At 36.8% G+C, this 22,866-nt stretch overlaps 1 protein-coding gene across 2 annotated transcripts in view; it reads left to right on the top strand.

Annotated features, from left to right (window-relative positions):
• LOC145676641 (uncharacterized) overlaps nt 1–22,866 on the top strand; it is a 36,762-nt gene extending 13,896 nt beyond the window's left edge. For both annotated transcript variants that reach the window (XM_081747477.1, XM_081747478.1), the window contains exons 3-4: nt 12,100–12,931; nt 21,817–22,866. In XM_081747477.1, the coding sequence (XP_081603603.1) occupies nt 12,100–12,931; nt 21,817–22,042 (1,058 nt within the window). In that variant the 3' untranslated portion in view covers nt 22,043–22,866. The remainder of the gene's footprint in view (nt 1–12,099; nt 12,932–21,816) is intronic.

Below are 22,866 nucleotides of genomic sequence, written 5' to 3'. Positions count from 1 at the left end.
GCACTTCCTTCCACCAGCATTTTCATTTTGCACGGAAGTATTGCACTAATAACGATGTCTACTATAATTTGATTATATCTCAAAAGTGCTCCAAGTTGAGTCATGAGTCTTGCAATATTTCCATAACCCAAACAATAGGTGCGTATACGCCGTTATCGACCGTAAGTACATGGTTAAGCTAGCCCAAGAGGTAAGTTATGTGGCGAGGGGACTGTTTAACACGGAGACTGCCACTCCGTCTGTATCTTCAGATCTTTAGTCAATTTTTTAATGGCAGTGACAGTGAGTGCTCAACAACGTCTGGTAACCAGTACTGCATAATTAATAGTAATGAGTAGGAGGAAAGACAAAATGCTCTGTTTAGGAACTAGTTACAAAAGTGAGTCTTGCAATATTTTCACAACGCAAAGAGGATGCGCATATATACACCGTGATCGACCTTAAGTATAAGATTAAATTAGCCCAAGATGTAGTGTGGCAGGCGGACTATTTAACACGGAGGCCACCTATCCGACATTATTTTCAGTCAGTCTTTGCTGGTAGTAGCCAACTTCGGAAACAGATCGTCAAAACGGTCGTTTCAAGCATAGTCATGCTCTGTGTGTGATGAAACTATGAGGAATCACTTCGAGTTCATTCTTAACAGTCATATCATCAATATAGACCTTTAAGTCAAATCAGTTGGAGCGGATGTATGCTGCACTAGTCAAAAACTCGTGCATTGCTGAAGCGGAAGCATTCCTGCAACAGGATAACGAAAAACTACATTCGGCTCGAAAAGTACAACAAAAAATACAGAAACCTAGTGGCATCAAAGTGATGCCACAGCATATAGTCCTGATCTTGACCCTTCGGGTTGCGTTAGTTAATGACGCTCTTCCTGAAATCACGATGCTTCGCTAATCAGCAGGTGGAAGAGCAGTGACTGTCTTCTTTGTCTCTAAGGATAATACGTGGTGTCATCGTTGAATCAAGGAGGCTGGCCTGCTGACGGTTCAACTTTGAATATTTACTGCTTTCAATGTACTGTAATAAGTACAGATATGTTGTGTACCAACTGATCCTTGTACCTTGTCACTTAGTATCACAGTCTTTTCCTGACATCGATACTTCTCTCTGAACATAGATGTAGCGGCTCACTAGTGCCCTCTACAGTATGTTTATTGCAATTCACAGATGGAACTGTGTTGTGAATTGAAATTATGAATTAATATGTGTTCGTTCGCTAGGAATTGTCATACGGAATAGGAAGAATGGAAGGTAATAGACTACTCCTCCCCAGGTAAAGAAATGTAGGTAAGAAAATATTGTCTAACAGAGAAAGAGGTGGACCGAAACAGAGATGATTAGAAAGTCTGATGAAAGATTTAGAAATAGTAAAAATGTATGTGGAAAGAAAAGAAAAAATATTAAAAAGGAGGAGAATTGGATGTGAATGTTGAAAGAAAACAAATTATACAAAGGATTGTAGAGGTGGATAGTAGTAAACGCTAAACTATATTCAAAGTGCTTTAATGTATCATTATGTAGTTGTTTTTAGTGCGGTTGCAGAGAAACTTCTAAGGGCTTCTTAAGTTGGTACTGAACTAGGATTGACAAATTGTGCTAAAGGAAAGACTGGAGATGACATTTGTGTAATTAGAATACACTAATTTTAAACCGAAGTTTTTTTTTCATGTTACTATTACCGTTATTTCGAACACTAATAACCATTACTAGTTATACTAATACTACCGTTACTACCAACCAAAGTATATTCTACTGTACCAAATTAAATGAATATAACACACATGAGTGATCATAGTCCTCTCTCCTGGTATAGTGGCTGGGAGAGCCTTGAAATTTTAACGCGTTACGGTGGTTCAGATTCCATCTTAAATTGTAGATCCCGTATCATGGTGCGTCGGTACAAAAGGCAACGCTAAACTACATCCAGCCAATACATGATTGTAAGTGGTTATCTTTATTTTTTCACTTTTTTGATGCATGAAGAAGAGTCCTGTTTTCCATAAATATTTTGCGAAAGTCTTGATAGGTTCTCTTCAAATTCATCTGAACACAAATTTTGGCCATCACCAGCTTTCTTCATATTCCGTTTCTATCGTTTGACCATAAAGCTTCCACTACACTAAACGCTCGTACAACATGTTCATTACTGACTGGTATAGCGAACGAGAATACACTGTATTATTTCGAATAGATTTCTCGAAAAACGCACTTCATAATTTAGAACAATTATTACTTTCTTCCCTATCAATATTATATAATATCAATATATTATTCATTTTAAAACGTCTCATTTTCTTTTCAGCCTCTTTTGAGATACTTCTTCAAGAGGCTTAAATTGTTAATCCAGATCACCTATGACCTTAAAGTGATCTTAATCTGATAATTGTTTCTTCTCATCGCTTGTGCTTAGCAGTAAGAAGTGTATTTCGTTCTATCTAAACTAGTTTCTTACATCTGTCAAATCATTAAATAAAAATAGTGTTGGTGCCGCGCGATAATACATCCGTCACAACAATGAAAGAAATGTGAACCTTGGCTTTGGTTACAACGAAAATTTAATTCTTGTAAATAATTTACACTGACTAAGTACAACATAGATGTAAATGGCATAGATAATTATAGGTTATATTTAAGCCCGTAGATTTAGTTTGTTGGTCCTCAAACCCGAAGGATATACGAACTTGGGCTTCTGGAAATCTGGCAACCTTATATTGAACTGTTATTTCTAAAAATAAGGGATAACTTATGCACAATTTCCATAAATCAGGGATGTAAAGAAATATCCTTTCTTCTGATTTTTATTTAAAGATTTTCCGTGAAATTTAAAGCCATTTTTATAAGCTTACATGCGTAAATGTTATTCAAATATAGTCCATTAGCAAAACTCGTTACTACATTTCCCATAATTTCATGTATTTATTTATTTTTAAAGGGAAAGTAGGATAGCATTTTTTAAAAAATCATATAGTGTAGAATTTTGAATGCTCGACAGTTGTCATAAACTGCTCTTCAGATTTCTGCTCTATGAGAAAAAAATCCTGGAAAGTGGATTTTATTATTATTATTAAAGTGAATTTATTTTGTAACGTACCGGTTTATCGGTAACGGTACATTGATTTTTTTTTTTTTTTTTTTGTCTGTGTTACTATTATGTGCCCCCGTATAGTTGATTAGTGCAGCGTTGATACCGTTAATATGTTTATTGGAGTGTATTTGTTGTTAGGCTAATTTTCCATTGATTCTTTCTTTGATTCACTATACTTGCTTTTGGGTTATTATTCTTGACCTAAGCCGTAGGAAACTGTTGACTTGCTATTGTTTGTGTGAAAGTAAACAAACCAATACGCGTGATGTCACTTTCGTAAACTTTAGTATAAGATCACCGCGATAATACTGACATTGGCAAGTTATACTAAATCTGCAACAGAGGGGCCGCGGTGGCTCAGTGGTAGAGCGTTCACCTCTGGTGCTAGGGGTCCTGGGTTCGATCCCAGCCCACGCCATGTGAACTTTGTGGTGGACAAACACCGTGTGCGTGGGTTTTCTCGGGGTTCTCCCGTTTTCTCCCACTTTCTTCATTCCACCAAAGATTTCATTTCATTTTTCATAAATCTGCAACATCAAAATAGCGTAAATTAGTACATAAGACCGACATAAGATGTAAATAATAAATTTGTAGATTGGATTACGTACACTGTAAAGTTTTATAATATTCCAATGCTTACCAGAATTCGCGTTTGCGATGGGTGTTGTCAGTGAGCATTTAGCATCATCTTCTTCGTGTTAATGAAGCTTGAGATTGATGACGACAGTTGCTATTCAACTATCAATAAAAGTAATGCGTTACTCTTGTGTTTAGAAAGCTATGTCTGTTCTTACCTGACCCAATAAGCGAGAGAGGTGAAATTATCCTGAACGTCTTTAGAACGGTAAAGTTTAACAGAAAAGGGATAGGATGCAATTTTAATAATAATAATAAGATATACATGGTTGCAATAGCGAATAATTCGTAGGTGTTTCTAAATAATCACCATATATAGTTACTGTGTGCAAGTAGTTATGTTATATACAGATGGTGATCAGAAAAATGGAAACACCTGAACGAAATTGCAACTTACCAGATTAATATGGTGTCGGGCCACCTTTCGCCTTCAGAACAGCCTTGATGCGACATGGGATGGAGACATAGAGGTCTTGAGTGGTAGCAAGTGGAATTTGACACCATTCCTCGTGCAGGGCATCGGCCAGTTCTGTGAGAGAGGATGGAGGTGGAAATCGTCGCCGGAGTCGTGTTTCCAAGACGGACCACAGATGTTCAATTATGTTGAGATCTGGGGATTGGGCGGGCCAGGGGAGGGTTGAACTTCATCCCGATGTTCCTCAAACCACGCTGCAACAACGCCAGCTGTGTGAATGGGTGCATTATCATCCTGGAAGATGGCGTCATTGTCTGGGAACAACATCCGGACTATAGGATGCAAGTGGTCTCCTAAAATTGCAACATAATCGTTGGTAGTGATTCGTCCGCTAAGTGTGACCACAGGACCCAATGAAAACCATGATATGGCGCCGCCGCACCATCTGCAGTGTCTCCGCCCACCGAGCCGCCGCCATGTTTCACAGTTGGGCGGAGACACTGCAGATCACAAGCTTCTTTGGGCGTTCTCCACACACAAACACGGCCCGTGGTTGGGAATAGGGTGAAGGATGACTCATCTGACCATATCACACGTTTCCAGTCCTCAACGGTCCAAGTTGCATGGTCGCGGCACCATTTGCGGCGTGCGAAAACGTTATGGTCCCTGATGAGCGGTTTGGTCCGTCCAACACGACCCCGTAAGTTCATGTCATGTAATTCGCGGCGGACTGTGATTGTCGAAACAGGGTGGGGGAGGTGCTGATTGAGTTCCTCCGTCACTTGCTCCGCAGTGGCACGACGGTTCTGCGTGACAATGCGCTTTAATACCCGGCGTGAACTGTCACTCATGATTTTCTTCCGCCCACTGTTCCGCTTCCCCGATGTGGTTTTCCCGTGTGTTGTGTAGGCCGTCATCACTTTCGACACTGTCCCACGCGACACACCTAACACAGTAGCCACTGCCGTCACACTCACTCCACATAACCGCGCACCAACAATTTGCCCTCTTTGAAAATCTGAGAGGTCTCCCATTTTACACTACCTCCGTCTGCTGCAGCCACTGGACACTGCTGTTCCACTGCGCCTGACGTAGTATGGAGACCGACCTAACACACCACCACCAGCGGTCCGGCGCTGCGGGCGCCACGACATCACTGCTACCCATACATCTGACTGTTGCCAACTATAGGTGTTTCCATTTTTCTGATCACCATATATATATATATATATATATATATATATAAGAAGAAGATGATACAATCAACAAGGAGTCGGTGGTAGGGACCTCCTGAAAATTTAAAAATGAAGACGGAAATTATTGCAAATTAGACCTAAACCTGTGACTAAATTAACATCTCGGCTGAACCTGTTTTGCATTTGGTGTTTAAGGAGGTTTCCGTTAAAATTTTGTCTAACCTGTTTCGGCTACACCATCGACCTATTGGTTCGATGGATGCCACTTTGTAGGAATCAGGACATCATTGGAATCCCACCCTGAAAGAGAGGAAAGCAGAGTCGGAGTCTCACTTATGTCAAGATTTCTATGCCTATGAGTAAAAGTACCTGCAGTTCAGGTAGCCTAATTTGCTATATTTAATTACCAGAGATTGAAGTTGTCAGCTCAAGATGGCGACGGAGCTATAATCATAATGCTACCGTGATAATATAGTGCATGTGTAGGAACTGTGATGACAATTTCAACTTAGTTAAATATACAAATGTCTCAAGTTATTGATATGTGTAACTAAATTAGTGTTGCGTCACGCATCTTATCCATATCCTAGAAATGTCTCCACTTCTTTATTCTTTCCCAGAAAATGAAATCAGTTGTTACAGCTTTATAACATTCGGTTTTGATATAATGTTGATTTCGAACAAATTTTCTTTCTGCTGTCAGTTTTCCTATCAGCCAGAATCAATATAATTTTCATTACGTCATATTGAGAAATAGTTATTATTATATAAATATCAGGAGGAATCATGGGAAATATAATTTAGCCTCATGTATCCGTTCAATGGGAATTCAGCTTCAGTTTGCTCTCCTTCCTAGAACAAGACTGACTCGTAATTATCATTTTGGTTATATTGAGAGATGGTGCTGATAAAATGCATACAAATGTTTTGTCTCCCAACTGTAGGTCTTGATATGTAGATTGCTAAGAATGCGTTCCGTAGTAATGCCAGTAGTCTGTCCCTTAGATATTCTTTCATTTGTAGCTGCATTTCATATGTATATATTTCATGAATCATCATCGAGAAGTAGTTATAGTGTAATGGTATTCTCTTCTATGGCTAGATGTAATAGCCGGAGATGCTTAGTGTTGGCTACTGCTTTGAAATTGATTTATAAAGAAGATAGATTGTAGCAATACATGCAACCAATATATTCAATGCATAAGGACTATGGTGGTTAGTTTTCTTTTGTATTTATTCATTATTCTGGGACACACATTATGCCAGTTAGGGAGTGATTACATTGGATCAGTCCATATTAATTTCGTGGTTTATATATATGTATAATGTGTTGTCAGTCAGTCTTAATAAGATTCCGTAGATGGCTATCCATAATACTATAATGAACAAAAGCTCCAGTCTGAACGGTCTAATTAAATAATGAAAGCCAAATAATGTAATTATTCTAATTTTATTGAATTGTAATTAATCAAATCGAATAATACATTCAGAATTTGGGTACAGATTAAAATTTTATGAGAACATAAACATGTATGAACATCAATGTGGAATACTGTTGTAATTTATCTCTGATGAAATTATTGCAGTTTTCTTCGTCTTGGATATTTGGATTGAACTATCCTATGGCTTGTAATAGTGATATTATCTGAAAGCAATAAAAGCAAAAAGCAATTATTCCAAATTAATATTATATTTTGAGTAGAATGTTTCGTTTTTATCAATATATATATATATATATAGGGTGAGTCAATAAGAACGAGCGGGGGTCATCTGCAAAATTTGACATGGAAAGAGGGGTTGGTTTAGCCTCCATTGAAACAAGCGCACAATGGGAGAAACGTCGAGAGGAAACACGTTGGCATCTTTCTTCCTCGTTGGCAGCAACACGGTCACATTACTAAGTGAAAGTCAGATGGTGCGAGGGTGTCCCCAGTCACGCCAGGCGAATGCCGGGAGGGTATGTGCAAATCATGCCGTGGCAAACAACTGCCGACCCTTTGCAGGATTAACTCGGGGCCTAAGCCAAGGGTAGCCCAGACCCACAATGAAGTAGACGCGCGATGTATCTTGTGTGCGTACGTACAATATGAAATATCTCCCAAATCCGGGAACATGTGTTGTGGGCTTGTTTGTTGTTGTTTCGAACAGCACACTCATTTATCGTTGCCAGTGATTGTGTGGTGGTACTCTTGTAGATCCAGTAGCTAACACGTACATGACCTTACTCAAAACAGTCTATGCGGCCTCAAACAGTCGATTGCTGCTATGTCAGACAGAGGGCAGAAAGAGCGATGCTGTAGCCAAAACAGGTAACAACCGTGTAGAGTCCGAGAGTGATTAACCTCTGCAGTGAGTTAAAGTGGTCCGTGTACTGGACAAGGTGTCATGCATTAAGTTCTACTACCCCTGTGCATTACAAGCTCGTAACGGGACGAATACGAACTTCCACAAGCAGTGAAACTTCTTTGATTGTGTTGATGTGTGAGTGATTGTAGTAGGAAGTGTCGGTAGTAAATAACACTCATGCGGTATACGAATTTGGAGGCATTCCAAATACTCATTATTTTAGGGGAATGCCGGGAAAATTATAGGGCTGCAGCTCGATTATACGCTGAACGCTATCCACAGCGACAAGCTATTTCCCACAATCTGCTGCGGAGATTAGCAGCACGATTGCGGCAGACAGGCAACATGCGTGGACGCTATGGTGTCCGGAGAAGAGTCGTACAAAATGAGTACGTTGCCATTGATGTACTTGCCGCTATTGCAGTAAATCCTCATGTATCTTCGCGGCAGATCGCACGAGATCGTGGTTTCAGTCAAGGTATTGTCCTGCGTATTCTGTGAAAATGACATTTTCACCCGTACCACCTCTATCTGCATCAAGACCTAAGTGATGTGGACTGTAATTTACGGCTTCTGTTCTGCAACTGGGTGGTCAATCGCGTGAGAGAACATCCGAATTTCATTCACTTCATTTCATGGACTGATGAAGCGACATTCTGCAGTAATGGCAACGTGAATCTCCACAATGCACATTACTGGGCAGCGGAGAATCCTCAATGGATGAGAGAAGTCAATCGGCAACACCGATAGCGTATTAATGTGTGGGGTGGCATTGTAGGGACTAAGGTCATTGTGCCATGGTTTTTTGCTGGTTATATAACAGGTGCAATGTTTCGTGATTTCTTGCGACACCATCTACAGCCGCTATTGAAAAACGTACCGCTCCATATACGTCAGACGCTGTGGTTTTCAATTAGATGGCTGTCCAGCCCATAATGCTGCCATGTGTAGGGAAGAGCTAAATGTTCTATTTCCGCAACGCTGGATCGGAAGAGGTTCCAATCCACAGTTTCCTCCGCGGTCGCCCGATCTTACTTGTATGGACTATTTTTTTCTGGGGTCGAATTAAGGATCTTGTGTATGTCAATCGACCAACTACAATTCGCAACATGCAAGACCGCATTACAACCGCATTTTGGACCATCAACGTGGCCGAGTTGGAAGCTGTTGCTCACAATTACGTACAGCGAATAAATCGCTGTACTGCTATTTGGGGACATCACTTTGAACATTTGTGAAAGCCAGGGGGCGTCGACTACACTCCGCAGAAGGTAAGCTGATTCTTTAACTCTTTACTCATTCTCCAATGGCTTGATTGCAACGTCTCAGCTTTCTGTCCCCATGTTTTGTTCCATGCTTTGGCAACACCACATTCGGTTCGTCTTTCTTCGTTACAACCAATAGTTTCTTCTTCCGTTTTGTTATAGCATCGTACATTGTCCCTCATCATAGTTCCCTCCATCCACTGCGCTTCTGTCGCAGCCATACGGAAACAACTTTCTTCAAATATTGCGTATGTCATTGGTTCCCTATTTAGAGCTTCATTCAACAGCAGCAAATGTACCTCTGCTTACTGTTACAGTATGTACCCTCCCCCCCTTCCGTCGTAGTTTCTTGCTGACGCCATTGTTGTCGCCACTTACACGGTGTGATTCCGCGTATGTACAATTGTACTTCCCGTTCGTTTCAGACCAGTATTTGCTCTTCCCTTTGGTTCCGCATGCAGAAACCCTCTCATCATCTGATTTTGACCTCGTAATGCGATCGTGTTGCTGCCACAGACGAAGAAATATGCCAACGTGTTTCCTCTCGACGTTTCTCCCATTGTATGCTTGTTTCAATGGAGGCTCAACCAGCGCCTGTTTCCATGTCAAATTTTGCAGATGACCCCCCGTTGGAGATATTCACGATACGCCACTGGTGTCGCTACTATTTTTATTGACGTCTACACATACGATTTGGTAGTTCAATTGTTTGTTTGATGTGCATTATTAGCTAAGATAAAGGCCTGCTACGGGTAGTCAGATACAAGTCTGCAACAACGCCTCGAGCGGCTTTTGTCCTCTAAAAGTTGCATGACATTTAATGTCCTTTCGAACGATTCCAACAGTTATACCACTTTCCATTTCAAATTTTGAAGTTGCCCCCAGTTGGAGGTATTCGAGACCCCAACTGGTCTCACTACTATTTTTATTGCATTCTACACATACGATTTGGTAATGCAATTTTTTGTTTGAAGGCTCTACGTGCAGTATTAGCTGCGATATAGGCCTGGTACTTTCTTATTGAATCACCCTGTATATATGTGTAACGGCGAAATGAACAATTTGCTGGATCTCATGACTGGTATACTACTTTAAAAAGAATCTGAAGTTTTCTTTTCGTGCATGGGTTAGTTGCGCGTTTTGGGTTAGACAAACTTTATTATATTTATATATTTTTATTTTTTTTACGTGTATATAAAATTTGGCGTCATCCATTCGGGATTTGTAAAACGATTTTTTTTTTTTAAAGAAACAGAGCATTTCAGAATTGGCGACTGGATCTAAGATTTGTTTTTTTTTTCTTTCTTTTCGAGAAGTAGGGATCTACCCTAAGAAATGGCTTAATTTAGCCAGAATATTACTTACTTGAATGCAATTTCATTTTTAAATAACTTGAGAAAACTAGTATTGTTCAATTTTATGTAAAAGGCGGAAGAAATGACAGAATTTTCCTCACACAATCTGTAGCTGAGCGCCGACCTGAGAAGTGAAAGTGTCTAGGCTGATCAGAAGACGAATTATTATTATTATTATTATTATTATTATTATTATTATTATTATTATTATTATTATTGTTGTTGTTGTTGTTGTTGTTGTTGTTGTTGTTGTTGTTGTTGTAGTAGTAGTAGTAGTAGTAGTAGTAGTAGTAGTAGTAGTAGTAGTAGTAGTAGTAGTAGTAGTAGTAGTAGTAGTAGTAGTAGTAGTAGTAGTAGTAGTAGTAGTAGTAGTAGTAGTAGTAGTAGTAGTAGTAGTAGTAGTAGTAGTAGTAGTAGTAGTAGTAGTAGTAGTAGTAGTAGTAGTAGTAGTAGTAGTAGTAGTAGTAGTAGTAGTAGTAGTAGTAGTAGTAGTAGTAGTAGTAGTAGTAGTAGTAGTAGTAGTAGTAGTAGTAGTAGTAGTAGTAGTAGTAGTAGTAGTAGTAGTAGTAGTAGTAGTAGTAGTAGTAGTAGTAGTAGTAGTAGTAGTAGTAGTAGTAGTAGTAGTAGTAGTAGTAGTAGTAGTAGTAGTAGTAGTAGTAGTAGTAGTAGTAGTAGTAGTAGTAGTAGTAGTATGGAAAGTGAAGTTAATATGTGGAAGACAGGAGAAATACGCCAACCTCAGAATTGAAAATGTCTTTGGCTGATCAGAAAACGGACTAGGTAGCGTTGTGATTAACATACAGGCACAGTAAACCGGATACTTGGCTTCGATTCTTAGTCCAATTGAGCAGTTTTTACTTTTTGGACTTAAGTTATTAGTTTCTTTAATGGCATTTGTAGTCACTAAATAGTTTGTTTTTTAGTGGGGGACTTAGAAGTATTCATATGATGTTAACTGTAATTTCAAATTTCTAATGCGCATTATCACATGTATTCAGTAACAGTAAAGTGTACTTGAGATTATGCGTGCTTCAGATTCTATGATTTGAATGTATTAGAATTACAAGAGTTTCCATCCTCTTCATTGGGACTGAGTTTGCATCCTATGTATCTGTCAAACTTCTTTTCCCCAAGTTTCTTTAAGGGAGAGCGTATTATTTCCCACGTTTTCCGTAGCCATATCTTTCATCGTTTGGGGATGTGGGATAAGGAGAGTTTTAGGCTTGAATTTGACAAATATGAGATTGTTTAAAAGTTTACATTTATTTAAAAGCTTAATGATTTTTTCCTTTCTGAGATTGTTTGCCTTGTAATAACAATTATGCTGTACTATAATCTAAACTAACTATTGTTTCCAAGAAATTTTTCATTTATTGATAAATGTGATCAAAATGTATGGTTTCACACTTAATGTAAAGATGTACTGCTGAACAATAAATGAGATCTCTTTCTTAAAAACAGGTAGTTTTAGCTTATTGCGTTCGTTTGGTGTAAAAGTTGAATACCGTATTTTATAGTTTGCAATATTTTGAAATTAATATGAAATCAACCCGTAAAATTCAGTGTTGCTGACTAATATACTGTTTATTTTTTCTGAAAATACTGTGGGCAGATTCAGAATTATAAAAGGAATGCACATTGCTGATACATTGCGTTTATAGATAAATGGTAGTATGAGATTTTTTTTATATATATATAAAACTGTTCGTTTATGTTTACTTGTTCTTTCTGAATTTCGATAAATGCAATTAAATAAGTTACTCTTTATGTATATATATATTATTTATTTCAGATTCTGAAAACTCCGAAGACAAGTGCTCCTCATCAGCTAAGTCTCTGCATGTAACAGCAGCAGCATCTCTGCCTCAAGTTGCCACTATTCCTCTTCCAGCCAATGTTGAAGAATTAAATGCCGGAAAGAAATTTCAGTTTTCCCCACAGCGCACTCGCGATCTTTCAGCGCCTGTGGTTCTTTCTCAGCATGCAGGTGTTTTTGGCACTCGTTTTATGAGCGATCAAGTAAGTTGTGTTTCTTCAACACGATCACAACAGGCCGCCGAGTTACCACCTTGTGTTATTGATCAACGTATTGATAGTTATGATTGTATGGGAATGGTCAGTCTTCATTCGGTAATGCAGACCAATGTACCCAAGCCTTTCAAAATTAAAGGTAAAGCACCAACCCATTTAAATATGCCTGGAGGAAGTTGGGGTCAAGGCCACAAGTATATAGCAGAAGATCTTCAGAACACCCATTATAGAGCAATGGTAAAAGAATCTGAAGAAGAAACGGAAGAAGGTATGCACAATAAGAAAAACTTGAAAAGTAGTTTACTGTTATGGGACAGTTTATCTAAAAATACTAACACACTTTTATATATGCAGCCATTAACTGGGCAGAAGGCCTTGTATCACTCTCTATGTATAGATTCAAGAAATTGTATTTCACGCTTGAATTATCTTGCTTATTCACAAAGTACTTCACCAGTGAATGAGAAACACGGCTCGTTATCGCGAAAAGAGAAACTGAAAAGAGCTGTGAAAGAATACGGAGCTACTGTCATTGTATTTCACGTTGGAATATCATTATTATCTTTGGGTGGTTGCTACATGGCTGTTTCCAGGTATGTCCAGTCATTTATTTGTTTTTCTTTTAATCTTTCCCAACTTAAAGGCTCCTGGTTTTAAACAGTGAACTACAAAATTGAAAAATAAATAAATAAATAAATAAAATAAAAATATTTAGAAAAAACTAATAATAATAAAAAATTCACTCTTGATCATTCTGATTCAGGGAACTACGAGTTTGTCCCGTATATGGAGCTTGAGTAAATGGTGAAAAGACTTATATTGAATTTAAACTATATATCTTACACAAAATAGCGCAACATTTCCCCCCTATTATTATTATTATTATTATTATTATTATTATTATTATTATTATTATTATTATTATTATTATTATTATTATTATTATTATTATTATTATACTGTTATTAAAGATATTAGTTTCCTTGGTCAAAAAGTGGAAATTAACGAAGTTTCTCGTTCTGGTGTGAAGAATGTTCACTACGTTCAGATAAATTCATAGTAAAATATTAAGTTGTTTAAAATTAGAGAGGAAAGGAAAGATAACAAAACTTGATAACTTTCCATTTGAGATTTTAAATTCGAAGTTTCTTGGGAGTACAGCAACAAAGGCTAGATAGTGCTCTGCTAAATTAACTCCTTAATACCGGAATTACGCGAAATAGTTTGAAAAAATATTCAGTTACATATTTTACATGAACTAAGGTTACTAAACTCGGACCAACTGAAAAGTATGCGAAAAATATTCTATCACTATGTATTTCTAGTATGTGTAGAAAAAGTGTCTTAATAACATTACTGTAATACCTCGAGAAATGTTTGGTCCAAAACGATCATCATTGCGTTCATGCACACTATGACCATTTATAGATGTCAGAATTTTTTTAATATTATAAGCACTATTTTCCAGTGGAACAAAACAAGAAATAAGCAAAAGCGCAGGAACGCGTTCCTCTATTGCCGCCAAAATCCTCATCCACACAGACGTAGGCAAAATCGTCAATAGATGTGGCAGATTAAGCAAGGATGAGCTGAGCGGTTACGTCGGGAATTCGTTGCAATTGGCACCTGCGGCCACTGCTACACCTCTAGTCACGGAAGCACGAATTAATAGTACTTCGCGAATTCGTCACATTCGTTCAAAAGGGGTAAAAAAGTTCTCAGTCAGACGAGATACTAAGAAAATGAACGAAGATGATTTTCTGGAGAAACTGGAAAGGAACGAGCATAGGTTACATGCTATTTAACATATATTGACAAATGAAGGAAAGAACCGGTTTTTATTACACCAATTCCTCTAGGAGTAAATTCGATAATACACAGAGTGAAAAATGCACGATGGAGCCGGAACTCGAATCCGGGATTTTCGGCGTACCGTACCTATGCATTAATCACTACGCTACCCAGTTTTCCCTGAACAGCCATATAATCCGTCACTCTTGAAGCCGGCGTCATTCACTCAGAAAATGGTATCATTCGCTGCACTCGTTCAAGCCACAACTATATTTATATTTAAGAAATAGCCTGCGCAGAATTTCATAAAAGAAGGAGTGAGAAAATGGTTTCAAGCTCCCAAATTCATCTCATTTCAGTGTTTGCGTATATATTGTATTAAGTTTATTTCTGCATAATGTGATGCCCAACGAAACCCAGATCCCTGCTTACACCCATGTATTTAAGAACAGTTTTAAGATTGCTTAATGAAATAATGAATGCGTCCTTAAACAATAGAAATGATAATCTGGGCCATAAATGTTTCAGCAACTACTTGCCACTTTCATCAGTACGAGTCCTTTTTGAGAAATTTTACGTTACTTGAAGAATCACATCACCAATAACATTTCTGTATTGTAAAAATAAAAATAACTAAGCTATTTTATTTGCTGTAAATGTTCTTTTACTTTAGAAACCAAACTTGAACGGTTAGTGAAACATTGTCTTGAGTTTCCTTTGTTCTGCATCGACGGTGTTAAATCCCCAAACAGTGTAATAGGAAAAAAACATGTTGACAAACCTCTCTAAAGCGGACACTCTCTAGTATGGATACGGACAGTCTTTTCTGTCTCTTATAGATATTATTTACCTCCATATTACGGACACTTTCTCTAGAAACAAGTTGAAAAGTACAGAAAAAATACATTTTCAGAAATGCATGCATGTATCACCAAGGAAGCATTGTAATAACATTTTTCCTCGTCAACTGGCTGTTCAGAAACTCAGATGAAGCGTCTTTGTTTAACAACACCCTCATATCCTTTGCTTGCATTTCACTCCCACCCAACCTGTTTTAGAATCAAAAGTGATTGACAGTTGCCTGCCATTTGGGATGACACGTCATTCTACTGTTCCGCTGGAATCAAGCAGAAGACATGTTTGGTATTTTTTGTCCGCGTATTCGCATATTGTCTTAGTGCCTCTATTTGTAGACGGAAGTCATTCTGCATCGAATAAGCAATAAGGTGTAAGTTGTTGTGAGCTTTCGAAATGCCACGAGAAGCGCTAATGTTAAAATCAAATTGATTGAATTTTCGAAGAATACTGAGGTGTGCGAAGGATAGCTGAAAATTTTTGGATCGGTAAAACACAAGCACCTCAGATAATATAAAACCAAGACAAGTTAATAAAGTTGTGGTGTGAAAATGACAATGAAAATAGTGTCTCATTGGACAAAGTTGGTGTGCAAGTGAATGTTTTCATAGAGAGCGGAATGAAAAAAAAAAATCCTGTGTTAGGGTCGATGCTAAAAGCTAAGAATTTGGAGGTAGCAACAGAAATGAATGTTTCAGATTTCAAGGTCTCGAACGAGTGGTTAGAGAAGTTTCGGATTAGACACAAAATTTCTTTCAAAGCGATTTGTGGAGAATCCGCAGATGTCGACATGACCAGTCATAGAACGGTTTGATAAATTACCTTCAATAGTTTGTAATTACATATCACCTTATTTACTAATTTACGTAAGAAAATATCGAAACCTCTCTAAGACGGACACCTCTCTATAGCGGACAATTTTTGATTCCCCACGGCTGTCCGCTTTAGAGAGGTTTCACTGTATAGACATTCACTGTCTTTCGTTCGTCGGCTTCACACTTTACTTTCTTCATGTGTTTCATTTATACGGTCCAATAGTGTCCAATGAATTATGCAAATACTGGGAAAACTAATAGGAAAGTACTTCCAGAAACATCAACCCTTTAACGCACCATTTTTTCCGATGAAACTGATCGTTTTTTAATTTGAAGTGGTTTTTGTGTAGGAAACAAGGGATTAAAAAAAAAAATAATAATGCATATGTGGTCTATGGGATATTTAATGGTGTTTGCATAGTTGGATGCAGAGTTGCGCGTTGACATCTGAAAAGTCCACTAAAACCAGATAGAACCAATAAAACGTGACGAATGTCAGCACACTTGCACTTTTGCACTCATTACACTTCTGTCTAACAGAAAAAATCAACAGTTCAAAACGTGTCCACCTAAACGAGCAAAGAAAGCTCAAAGATGACAAGATGAAAATGCGTGCAGCAAGTAATACAGAGAGACCAACGCTGGCTTACTATGACATCTAGCAGGAAATTCAGAACTTCATTAGTGAAATGGCATCTTAGCTGATACACAAAGCTGCTGTACTATGTCCGAACTAGAATCTACATGGTGCAATACAATTTCAAAGTAAACTTTGCATATATGAAAAGCTGCGCGCTAAAGGGTTAATAATCAAACACTAAATTCAATATGTTTATATTCATACCTTGCTCACGCTCATCATTCACTTCATCTTCATCCTTTTCACTTAAACAGTCCGGAACATCGTTTTTCTTGGGAAGCATTTTGTACTCCTTATGATATCTGGAGGGAATTACTCCTTTTGCACACAAAGAGTTCGAATCTTTATATTTTTGTATTGGTATTGGGAGACGGTTTGAGTAGAGGCATTTCAACTGACAACTGTCCTTTGTTCCTCTCTTTTGTCTCTCACGGAGTCTTGTAGGAATTGGCATCTGTGTAGTGAACACATCAGCCTCTTCATTTCCTCTATATAGGTGGACCTTGCACACCTCACGAATCCTCAGTTGTTTGCCTTTGACGCTTCTTGTTCTTGAATCTGGCAATACGGAATCTTGATATTCTTTCCAATTTGGTAAGGAATGGTGAGAAAGCACTTCGACATTATATGGCTTTGGTGAGATTCTGCTGTTGGTGATAATAGTTGGCCCTTCAGAAGGAGCCCACACAATTTTGTCTCTATAGTTTGATTCTATGCATGCATGGATGGAGTCAATTGGCATGTTGGTACGACCAGGAATCAAGTAATGTATCATTACAGATAAAATGCTTGTATAGTTTTTCAAAAAGTAGTATAACATTGCCCTACTTGCCTGTTCTTGTACTAATCAGGAGAACTATTACAGTACAGAACTATTTCTCTAATTGTGCCTCTCTTATCAACTGTACACAGTTATCGATAAAGAACGCTGCGAATTTCATTAGATCCCCTTTTTTCCATCCCTTTCACCCCAAACGTAACAAAATCCATCTCTTGTACCACTTTCATAAATGGTTAAGTTGTAAATAGTATATTTTCTTGTGTAGTAGAGAAGCATATTTTTCTCTCCATGAGTTGTGTTTAATACTTTCTGCAAATCGAAAGATACACATAAAAATGACTTGTCTTCCTTAGCACGAATTTGATCCTTTTCAAATGTAATCTTTGCAAATTCTTTTTCTTTCAAGTACTGTTCATATTCTACATCATCAGCGTTATTTTCCCCGTGCTTATAGTTTTGACATTGTAAGCGCTTGTCTTTCTTCAGACAATGGATTCCAATGTTAAATTACTTGTTAAAAATATGCTTGAACACTTGTTGTTTTACAGGAGTATTTCTGTTTTCTTTGCAAAAGGCAACATAGATTCTGTACACCAGTGGCGTATTTTGTGGACTACCGGACCTACAGGCGGTAGCCCTAGAATATTACAAAATAAAGTTATTATAATATAAACTAAATTATATCGATAAGTTCATACTTTAGTATCTTCTTTCAATGATACAAGTTTCTAAGAACTGTACGTATTTAAAAAGATCCACTAACTTCTTTGCATGCAGTCTGACTCGCTAACTTAAAAGGTATTCGATATGACAACACAACAGAAACCACTCTTTAGCTACTACAGCAAGAACCGTATCACCGCATTCCCCTTCGCTCCCCCTCCGCCCCTAGCATACGAACGGGCTGCCAGGTAGCAGCAGTTGCCTCTAGAAAAATTGGTTAATTGGGCGTGAGCTAAGAGTAGAGGAAAATTATACGTGTAATGACAAGGCATTTTGAGGATCTCTGGGAATTGTTTCGGATACCTTGAGGGTCGTTCCGTAGCAGTTTGCGTCAACGCAACGAAAATTTTGTGTTTTATAGTATTTTGTAATAGTTCTCATAGCTGTTATAAATACTTGTTTCATTATTTGCGTTTCGTTGCCAAGGTTCTCCCAGACTGAGGCTCCTTCGTTGGGTAATCGCCTATACCATCGTTCTTTATTACTCGGACAGTTTCCATTTCCTCTGTTGAGTTGGGTTAGCATCTATCAAAGCAAAATGTAGGGATGCTTCATGTAACAAATGATCGACGGAAACGTACGATCGTTTTTCTGTCCTATAAGTCTTGCTAATGGAGAAAATCATATTCATCTACTTGAGAAAAGGAAAGTGTGTTGTAAGGTTTTCTCTTATTTGAAGACTGTATAATAATGTCAAAACTGTATCATTAATGTCAATAATAATAATAATAATAATAATAATAATAATAATAATACAATAATAATAATAATAATGTACAGATGGTATAAAGGTTAGTGATAGCTCTAACCATCAAACCAGTATACGCCACTGCTGTACACATTAGTAAGGTTTTTGAATGCCACTGGCAAGTATAACTTATTCGAACTTCGACGGTAATAATGGGAAGGTACAGCTGATAGAGATTTTGTCTGGTTTTGGTGTTCGAATCTCTGTTTTGTTATCAAAAGTGTATTGCAAACTCCTCTGAGTAATATCAAGAGTTTTAAGGATAAACTGTTGGCACACCTTAACTCGACTACTTTCTGTAGGTAAGTAGAAGTAAAGCAGTACTTCTGTTTTTGTCTATTTTGGTATACGTCCTTTTATCTTGGCATTTGTCATGTGCACAAGGATCAGGATGTAATATTTTTGTTCTCATTATCTTCTTACTTTTGTTCATGTAACTTTGCCCTTTCTGCTTTTTTGACTTCCTAATTTGTGCTTTAGAAAGGTTCTTCCGTTTCCGCTCTCCTTTTTCACCAATCCGTGAAATACTGTTTTGCATTCGATTTTCACTCTGATTTGTGAAATCTTCATCTTGTTCCACTTGTTCGTTCATTAAAGTTAGATCATCACAAACTTCTGCAGGCAATTCTTCCTCCATTTTGATTGAATTCCTGACTCGTACCCATTTCGTTGTTTAAATGTGCACCCATATCTACCTGATCATCATGACCTGTTTCCACTTTATTGTTAACATGTGCATTCACATCCGCCTGATTTTTCACTATATTAATATTTGTTCCATGGTTTATTTTCATTCATTTCATTTATTGAATACGTTCCTTGTGTTAAGCTTAACACTCTATCATTATAGAGTAAATTAGTATCATTATAACTATCATATTCCACATTAAACTTTGTATGAAGGCCTACCAGCCTATTAATAAACTCGAATTCTTCTTCAGGTTGTGTTTCTTGCATTCCCGACAAATCAACATCATTAGACTCTGTACTATCGAAACATTGCATTTCACTAACTGGTCGCTGCAAAAATTGTTCGTGATCTAAGCCAACATCTTATGTTTTATCTTCAGAACACTTTCGAACTGAGGATTTCACAACTAACTCCAAAATGTTCGTTTCTCTCGTACTCATAATGTTCATGTACACATTTAGGAGAGCACTTCAAGCGCTTTTTCTTCTGTAACGCATAAACTAATAATGTTTTTTTAGTAGCAGAGTTTTTTTTTTTTCCTTTTTTTTTGACACCCAATGGACGTAGTAATGCTCAACAATGTAGGTATCAAAATAACTATTGTTGAAGTAAAATGTTTCAACCCACGCTTCTGGGGCTTAATGCAAAGAGTGCAATTAGTTTGTAACTAAGTAAAATGCTGTATGCCACAATGATGAGGCTTGAGACATTTTACCTGTGAAATACTAAATGACATGAGGGTCACACAAAAATAAGAAATGATGTATTTGCCTTAGAGTTGCCCAGCATGAAAATCTAAATCTTCAAATTTTTGAGGGTTACGACCTTTTACCTTAACGCCGTCGATATGTTTCTCTTTACTTGTATTCAAATTCAGAAATGAGAAACCTAATATATTTAATATCTACGTCACTAGAACATTTAGTTCAGAAAACCAGTTGTTTGATTGCACTTATTGTTGTATTTTTCCTCTGATCTAAGCGATAACCTATTTCCAGTGCGAAAACTGCACTATTTAACCATGCATTTACCATGTCCAAATTAAGGATAAAAGAGTTTATTGATAGTTAGGGTTGAAGAAATTGTGACAAGAAAGAGAAACTTTAAAAGGTTGATAAGAAAGGTAGTAGTTTCATTGCGCTATTAAAATACTGCAATTTACAATATACTTCAATAAATGGAATTTCATTACAGGAGTCTCAGGCATCCACCCATAACATGAGTGTTAGTTTTTGTTCAGGTTAATAATTATACTCATCACCCATACAAAATCTCTGTAATTAATAATATTGGGCAGGTAAAAAATTTTAATGACTTGTGCCCCCTTAGCATATTTAAGCCCTCTCTTTCTCCAAACTTCTGGGGTGATTGCGGACCTGTTTCAGATTTACCTAATTATTCTAAATTGTTTGTAAATGTCCTGAGAAACATTTCAGTCGTTGGTATTTATACTTAGAAGAGATAGAATGTAAAGAAAGATACGTATATAGTTAAATTTGTGCGTATTTAAAATCAGTTAATAGCATAATTTTGGTATTTAGATCAAAAGAAATAACAACAGTGAGTGCACTCAAATAATTGGTTTTGCGTACTAAAATGTTCTAGTAAGGTTTGTTTTCTTTTTTTTTTTTTTTTTTTTTTTCATGGATATTAAGTTTGTTGTTTCTCATCCCGGAGTTTTAACATGGTTAAAGCGACATATAGGTAGAACAAAGAAAATTTGGAACAAGGTTTAATTAACTGTTCAAGTGTAGTTTATAAAACAAAAAAGTACATTTATAGTTAATAAGAAGATAGCTCACAGTGTAGGAATGGTACCGATAATGTGATTCTTAAAAAAAAAAAAAAAATCCTGAAAGGATTCGTAGTGGCAAAAGGGACAAGTTCACTGAAACATTTTTGATCAAGATTACAATTTTTAATGTTCGGGTACTAATTTGAATGTAAATTTTAGTAACATTCTTACGTTTGTTGAGTACCTTGTGCCATCTTTCTCTTTCCGCCATTGACTTGTGTGCGGAAATATTGTTATCTTTCGAATTGAGCTGAAATTTAAACATTTTAATTTTATTGATTTCATCTGCAAGTTTTTTTAAATGTCAATTCCATTTTAAAAATGAATTTGTTTTTTATACATATTTAATATCACTTAAACTAAATTTGATTTATAAATATTTTTAAAATTATATATTCTAGAAATTAATTTCCAGAAAGTAAGGATCATTTAAATAGATATGAAGAGAAACTAGTAAAGTCAAACTACTAAAATTTTCCTTTCATTTCAAAGAAAGAGGAATAGTTTCCCATGTAAGTCAACAGACTGAGAAACGAAAATGGCGCAGGTATTCAACAGGCTTAATCATTATTTATTGTTTTAATTCCAGTCTTAAAATGTTAACAGCTCTCTGAATGTAACTTCTTTCCTGTTTTACAGTGGAATAGATGTAGCATCACTTCTGAACACTTTGGGCTTAGGAGAAAGTTTGCAGTCGAAGGATATGGCTGTTGGAGCAAGTACGTTCGTGGTGGCTTATGCAATTCATAAAGTATTTGCACCAGTTCGAATAACAATTACCCTTATGGCAACCCCTTTGATTGTGCAATATTTACGAAGAGCTGGCATATTGAAAGCTCCTCCTCAAGTTGTCTTGAAAAAGTAGAAAGGGCATTGTTATTTAATACAATTTTACGAATAAAACGAAAGAGAGGGGCACTTCATTCCATTATTTAACTTGTAACACAAGATATTTGATTACTTCATATCGGATAAGCGGTGAAAGTTTCGTCTTTATTGCAATAGATATGTGTGATCTTTCTTATTTACTCATTTTGCAGTATGAACTTTCGTACGCTGATCAATGAATTGGGAATAAAAAGTAAAGAAACTTATATTAAATTATTATATTTGCTACCAAAACTAAGTAGCATATTTGAAGAAGCATTTACGTAAGTACAACAATATTTAATAGTAAAAGAGTGATGAGGCAGTCATCATTCCATAAATTTTATTTGCTTGGTGAACATTCTTACTCTTACAGTAGTTGCTTGAATAGTAACTTCGTCAAAGAAGAAAAGAGTTGTTTTTTATGCTTTGTATAAGTTGGATGGAGTAATAAAGGATTAAATGAAAACTTTACATTTATTAAAGTTTTCATTGCTTGTAAACATTAAAGAAAATCTTAGAAATTTATTGTAATTTTGAGGCCAAGTTGCTTCAGAGGCAAACTTTTGTTGTATGTTTTTAAACCTTCAGTTTTGACTATAAAAGTAACTCTTATTTTAAATTCGTAATTGCAGTGTAATACGTGAGGATTACATATATCAGTAATGTAAATAAGATTGGTTAATGTATTGTATGATGATGATGATGAGAGTTTTGTAATATACAGATAAGGTATTTTTGTGAATGGAGTGTTCAGAACACTTTTTTACTTGTGGTGCTGTATTTTTTTAACAGAATAAAACTTATATTTTGTAATTATAA

Source organism: Thermobia domestica, unplaced genomic scaffold (assembly GCF_964235325.1).
Source record: "Thermobia domestica unplaced genomic scaffold, izTheDome1.hap1.1 HAP1_SCAFFOLD_258, whole genome shotgun sequence".
Classification (NCBI taxonomy): Eukaryota; Metazoa; Arthropoda; class Insecta; order Zygentoma; family Lepismatidae; genus Thermobia; species Thermobia domestica.
Note: the sequence above shows the minus strand (reverse complement) of the source record. Positions and strands in the feature narration are given on the sequence as shown.